This window comes from Limulus polyphemus, unplaced genomic scaffold (genome assembly GCF_000517525.1).
Source record: "Limulus polyphemus unplaced genomic scaffold, Limulus_polyphemus-2.1.2 Scaffold4518, whole genome shotgun sequence".
Lineage (NCBI taxonomy): Eukaryota > Metazoa > Arthropoda > Merostomata > Xiphosura > Limulidae > Limulus > Limulus polyphemus.
In genome coordinates, this window is record NW_013670128.1 from 1 (window position 1) to 7,600 (window position 7,600).

At 31.8% G+C, this 7,600-nt stretch overlaps 1 protein-coding gene across 1 annotated transcript; it reads right to left on the reverse strand.

The window, feature by feature from the left end:
* Nucleotides 1-2,615: 2,615 nt before the first annotated feature.
* On the reverse strand, nt 2,616-6,822 carry LOC111088824 (protein SSUH2 homolog; the record flags this gene model as incomplete). The annotated part of the gene is made up of 3 exons (XM_022399899.1): nt 2,616-2,968; nt 3,878-3,982; nt 6,718-6,822. Coding segments are annotated over 3 exons (357 nt in total), but the record flags the coding sequence as incomplete, so codon positions are not given.
* Between the last annotated feature and the right edge of the window lie 778 nt (nt 6,823-7,600).

Below are 7,600 nucleotides of genomic sequence, written 5' to 3' on the forward strand. Positions count from 1 at the left end.
TTATAGTTCACGGTACTGCTCTCAAGTATTACCAGTTAGTATATACTCTAGTGATCCAGTTTACTAGTTATAGTTCACGGTACTGCTCTCAAGTATTACCAGTTAGTATATACTCTAGTGATCCAGTTTACTAGTTATAGTTCACGGTACTGCTCTCAAGTATTACCAGTTAGTATATACTCTAGTGATCCAGTTTACTAGATATAGTTCATAGAACCACTGCCAAGTGTTACCAGTTAGTATATACTATACTGATCCAGTTTACTAGTTATAGTTCACGGCACCACTGTCAAGTATTACCAGTTAGTATATCTGGTATAGTTGATCTGGTTGTATAACGACTCGTCTTTGTATGTTCACTATTACGTTGATCTGGTTGTAACACGACTTGTCTTTGTAAAGCAGTTTGATGACGAACTTTAGAATAACTTGGTCAACCACGAACAATGTAAGAAGGGGTTAATATTTGTCATAAGAAGTACTATGGATCTAAAGAGGATGTTCTAATAACAAAAATTATTCTTTTCGGGACTTCTATACTGTTTGTTTTAGAGCAAAGCCACATTGGGCTATCTGCTCTGTCCACCGCTGATAATTGACCCTCGGATTTTAGAATCGCAATTACGTAAACTTGCCGCTGACCTGCTGGGATAGAGCATCTGTGACAGTGAGGATTGCGACTGACTTATAGTTTAGGAGTCAAACTGCTAATCCAAACTACAGCAACCGTACATCTCCACCATAGCAACCGTATAGCATGAATATAGCAACTGTGCATATTAATTGTAGGATTTATAACAATCATAAATTGTAACTATAAAGGCTTAACTAATGTTAAACCTAAGACAAGTAAACTTACAGATTTCGGTGTCTGCGATTAGAATTCTTTTATATTATCCTCGAAATTCTTTATTTAAAGATGTACTGTGACAACAAAGGTACTAATTTGACCGGAAATGATCTGTGGGTTTCTGCTAGTACTTTGTTACAAAACATGTCTCATAATTGTCAAGAGTACTTTGTTACAAAACATGTCTCATATTTGTCGAGAAAACATACTTAATGTTTGTCAAGAAAGTAGAAAATGATAAGCATCATAAACGTTATTTTTATCAGAGGATATGTAGTTCTATGATTATAATCCAGGAAAGTAAAGTAGTTTGAAATGAATTACATTAGTATATATATATATATATATATATATTAAGAAGTGTCCAAAGATTTGTCTATTTACACTCAGTAATCATGTGGATTCATAGTTTACCTTATTTCTATAGAGTTAAGGATATGTTTTTGTACATTTGTGATCAATTTATTTACTTTGCTTTTTGTTATCGCCATCTATTGCCACTTCTGATTACTACCTCTTCATTTCATGGTGATATATTAATTCTTTTCAAAAGGCATACATAGGAATCTTGTATACTTTAAAAATGCTGATGTTAATATTGATTTGTTTGCTTCCTGATTTATAAAGATGTATACGTATATATAAAGTTCTGCTTATAACTTGTTGCTGTTTATATCTGGTTTCTATTATAGAACCGAAAAGAAAGATAATTAAATACATGTCACACTACATGACCATGATGTGAGTACAGCTTTATATTGTCAAAAATCTGTCTCTTAGATATAAAAGTATGTTAACAAACTGGAATATAGATGTTAGAATGTTACAGTATTCCCGAGGTGTCTGTGATATGCTTGTTTACCTCCTCCCCTTCCCCATTAATTACCTTGATTACTAGCTCTCTCTCTTATATAGGAAATACCTGTCTCTATCAGATTTAAATATTTTGTGCAGTATACATCAACTTTCGAGAGTTGGTGACCACACAGGAGAAACTATACTAACTTAAAATAGTAGCTGGACTTACCACACAGGAGAAACTATACTAATTTAAAAGAGTAGCTGGACTGACCACACAGAAGAAACTATACTAACTTAAAAGAGTAGCTGGACTGACCACACAGAAGAAACTGTACCAACCTACAAGAGTAGCTGGACTGACCACACAGGAGAAACTATACTAACTTAAAAGAGTAGCTGGACTGACCACACAGAAGAAACTGTACCAACCTACAAGAGTAGCTGGACTGACCACACAGAAGAAACTATACTAACTTAAAAGAGTAGCTGGACTGACCACACAGAAGAAACTGTACCAACCTACAAGAGTAGCTGGACTGACCACACAGAAGAAACTATACTAACTTAAAGAGTAGCTGGACTGACCACACAGGAGAAACTATACCAACCTACAAGAGTAGCTGGACTGACCACACAGAAGAAACTGTACCAACCTACAAGAGTAGCTGGACTGACCACACAGAAGAAACTGTACCAACCTACAAGAGTAGCTGGACTGACCACACAGGAGAAACTATACCAACCTACAAGAGTAGCTGGACTGACCACACAGGAGAAACTATACCAACGTATAAGAGTAGCTGGACTGACCACACAGGAGAAACTATACCAACGTATAAGAGTAGCTGGACTGACCACACAGGAGAAACTATACCAACCTACAAGGTTTGCTAGACAGGTTAGGGTTAAACAGTCACATAAATGCATTTATATTCATCATACAAAGAAAATTTACATAAATGAGTTACAATAACTTTCTAAAAATTTTATTCTAGATTTTTCCAACAAATAACGGAATCAACTTTATATTTTAATATACATAACCTTCGAACAAGCAAGTTTTTAAAGGAAGTTCGAGTGGTGAATCATTTTCTAATTTAAATCATGGAAGGAAGATTAGATGTGGATCGGAGTAGTGGAAGATTGGATGTGGATAGGAAGTCTAATAGATCAGAGTAGTGTGCAGCCCCAGCAGCACTGCTGAGGGTAGTCTGGAAAGTAAACTTTGTTTTCGAATCCATAAACGTAAAAGGCAGTGAAAGAATCTTTCCACGTGCATTGTACCTCAGCAATTGGCACAATCCTCACACGATGGCGCTAAAAAATAAAAAAATCAGTAACTGGCACAATCGTCACAAAAAAGAGAGACCAAATGCATGTTTTAAATTTTTTTACTAAAACTGGAAAGAAATTATAACACATTAACTATGATTCTTTGTACATTATCCTTGAAAGTTTCTACTTCCATAATCTACTTAAACTCAACATACTTGACACGGTACCTTGTTTTACAAGAAACTCGTTTGTTTAGTTTATTTCAACTGCTTGACACGGTACCTTGTATTACAAGAAACTCAATAAACTAAACAAACTCAACTTGCTTGACATGATACCTTGTTTTACAAGAAACTCAATAAACTAAACAAACTCAACTTGCTTGACATGATACCTTGTTTTACAAGAAACTCAATAAACTATACAAACTCAACATACTTGACACGGTACCTTGTTTTACAAGAAACTCAATAAACTAAACAAACTCAACTTGCTTGACATGATACCTTGTTTTACAAGAAACTCAATAAACTATACAAACTCAACTTACTTGACATGATACCTTGTTTTACAAGAAACTCAATAAACTAAACAAACTCAACTTGCTTGACATGATACCTTGTTTGACCTTACCTGTTGTATAGTTTTCTCCACGTGAAAGTGTAAATATGTTTCACACATCTCACCTGTTGTATAGTTTTCTTCATGTGAAAGTGTAAATATGTTTCACACATCTCACCTGTTGTATACTTCTCTACATGTGAAAGTGTAAATATGTTTCACACATCTCACCTGTTGTATACTTCTCTACATGTGAAAGTGTAAATATGTTTCACACGTCTCACCTGTTGTATGGTTTTCTCCATGTGAAAGTGTAAATGTATTTCACACATCTCACATGTTGTATAGTTTTCTCCATGTGAAAGTGTAAATATGTTTCATATGTCTCACCTGTTGTATGGTTTTCTCCATGGGAAATGCCGAAGCGTGAAAGTTGACGAGCCTTGAAGATGCTTCATTTATCGCTCGGTCTGGAAAATGTGTGATTGGCCACACCTTTAAAAATATACAAACAGAAACTGTAGAACCAACACACCACAAGGCAGCTCTATGTAAATAACACATTAAGGTGCATGTTCATCAAAATTACACCACTTAACTTATGATGACTCTGTGTAAATAACACATTAAGCTTTGCTCTTGTCAAAATTACAATAAACACACTATAAGACAGTCCCTGTAGGTAACACATTAAGTTGTATTCTTGTCAAAATTACAAAAAACACACCATAAGACAGTCCTGTGTAGGTAACACATTAAGTTGTATTCTTGTCAAAATTACAATAAACAAACCATAAGGCAGTCCTGTGTAGGTAACACATTAAGTTGTATTCTTGTCAAAATTACAATAAACCCACCATAAGACAGTCCTGTGTAGGTAACACATTAAGTTGTATTCTTGTCAAAATTACAATAAACAAACCATAAGACAGTCCTGTGTAGGTAACACATTACGTTATATTCTTGTCAAAATTACAATAAACCCACCATAAGACAGTCCTGTGTAGGTAATAAATTAAGTTGTATTCTTGTCAAAATTACAATAAACCCACCATAAGACAGTTCTGTGTAAATAACACATTAAGTTGTATGCTCGTCAAGTACTTCAGTGTTTCTGATTGAACAAAACTTGCAGTTAGCTATAAACTGATGACTTAATTACTTCAATCAGTCTTTAATCAGCATTTATAATTGTTTGTTTCTTAATGAAGTCACTCATTATCTCTTCACTTGATCATTGTTATGCTCCCTCTTTGATTCAGTGTTTTATAAATTGACTTTTTTCTCTGGATTAATTATACTCTCTTTAATTTATTGTTTTCTAGTTTGACCTTTTTCTGGATTAATTATATTCTGTTTAATTTATTGTTCCTAGTTTGACCTTTTTCCTGAATTAATTATACTCTCTTTAATTTATTGTTTTCTAGTTTGACCTTTTTTCTGGATTAATTATATTCTGTTTAATTTATTGTGTTCTAGTTTGACCTTTTCTCTGAATTGATTATACTCTGTTTAATTTATGGTTTTCTAGTTTGACCTTTGTCCTGAATTAATTATACTCTCTTTAATTTACTGTTTTCTAGTTTGACCTTTTCTCTGAATTAATTATACTCTGTTTAATTTATTGTTTTTCTAGTTTGACCTTTTCCCTGAATTAATTATAATCTCCTTAATTTATGGTTTTCTAGTTTGACCTTTGTCCTGAATTAATTATACTCTCCTTTAATTTACTGTTTTCTAGTTTGACCTTTTCTCTGAATTAATTATACTCTGTTTAATTTATTGTTTCTAGTTTGATCTTTTCTCTGAATTAACTATACTCTCTTTAATTTATTGTTTTCTAGTTTGACCTTTTCTCTGAATTAATTATACTCTGTTTAACTTATTGTTTTCTAGTTTGATCTTTTCTCTGAATTAATTATACTCTGTTTAATTTATTGTTTTCTAGTTTGATCTCTTCTCTGAATTAATTATACTCTCTTTAATTTATGGTTTTTCTAGTCTGACCTTTTTCTCTGAATTAACTATACTCTCTTTAATCTATTGTTTTCTAGTTTAACTTTTTCTCTGAATTGATTATGTTTTTTTCAGATTGACCTTATCATATTGTAATAAATTAATATCAATTAAAGTAATGATAATTGTGTATCAATGATTGTTTAAAAATAATAGAGTAACAATGAATGTTTAATGATGATAGTGTAATGTTGACAGAGTACTAATGATTGTGTAATGATGACTAAGTATTAATGATTGTGTAATGATGACTGTTTAATGATGGCAGAGTACTAATGATTGTGTAATGATGATAGAGTACTAATGATAGTGTAATGATGATTGTGTGTAATAATGACAGAGTATTAATGATTGTGTAATGATGATAGTGTAGTAATGATTGTGTAGTGATGATAGTGTAATGATGATAGTGTAGTAATGATTGTGTAGTGATGATAGTGTAATGATGATAGTGTAGTGATGATAGTGTAGTGATGATAGTGTAGTGATGATAGTGTAGTGATGATTGTGTAATGACGACAGAGTACTAATGATAGTGTAGTGATGATAGTGTAGTAATGATTGTGTAATGACGACAGAGTACTAATGATTGTGTAATGATGATAGAGTACTAATGATAGTGTAATGATGATTGTGTAATAATGACAGAGTATTAATGATAGTGTAGTGATGATAGTGTAGTGATGATTGTGTAATGACGACAGAGTACTAATGATAGTGTAGTGATGATAGTGTAGTAATGATTGTGTAATGACGACAGAGTACTAATGATAGTGTAGTGATGATAGTGTAGTGATGATAGTGTAGTGATGATTGTGTAGTAATGATTGTGTAGTAATGATTGTGTAGTGATGATTGTGTAGTAATGATTGTGTAGTGATGATAGTGTAGTGATGATAGTGTAGTGATGATAGTGTAGTAATGATTGTGTAGTGATGATTGTGTAGTGATGATTGTGTAGTGATGATTGTGTAGTGATGATAGTGTAGTAATGATACAGTGTTTGTGAAAATAGAAAAATGTAACTTAATGAAATGAAATAAATTACTGACTTCTGTACTTAACGGTCAAACCACTTTTCAGAATACACAGTTTTTCTTTAGCTGCCGAGTAACTGTGTGTTTAAGTTTAGTTTTCTAACTGATGTAGTAGCAGCTCTTTAAATTAAGGTAAATATATAAATATTATATTGAGTTTTTAAAGTACTATATTACCCGAGACTGTAGTTCTTCAAAGGCCACGTGACCACTGACTTCACGAACGAGTTCTTTTGGTAGTTTGGTGACGTCAGAAATATGATCCTCAAGATGGTTAGTCCTCGATCAGAAAATTAAAAAAATTACAACTGCTGAGATATCTACTTTTGATACTAAAACTTTGATAATTTTGATAACAATGTATTAATAACCGTGAAGTATAAAGATGAAGTTAAATATAAAAAGCATGAAACTGTTTGTTTGATTTAGTGCAAAGCTACAAACTAGGTTATCTAAGCTTTGTTATTCACGGGGAATTGAACCAAGGAATTTAGCATTATAAGTCTCTAAATTAAAATATATTTCTGTCTCTCAGTATAAATAAATTCATCTTTAAAATAATGTTTTCTTTTGTTCATTTATCCCTTTGTATTACTCCATCATCATTACACAATAATCATTACACTATCATTATTGTTCTATCATCATAAAACAATAATCATTAGTACTCTATGATCATTACATTATCATCATTACACAATTGTTGTTACACTATTATCATTACACAATTTTTATTACACTATCAGCATTACACAGTTTAAAAAACTAAAATCATTAATCATTACACAGTCTAAGTAAACTCAATTACAGAAATATTAACTAAAATCATTTAATCATTACACAGTCTAAGTAAACTCAATTACAGAAATATTAACTAAAATCATTAATCATTACACAGTCTAAGTAAACTCAATTACAGAAATATTAACTAAAATCATTAATCATTACACAGTCTAAGTAAACTCAATTACAGAAATATTAACTAAAATCATTAATCATTACACAGTCTAAGTAAACTCAATTACAGAAATATTAACTAAAATCATTAATCATTACACAG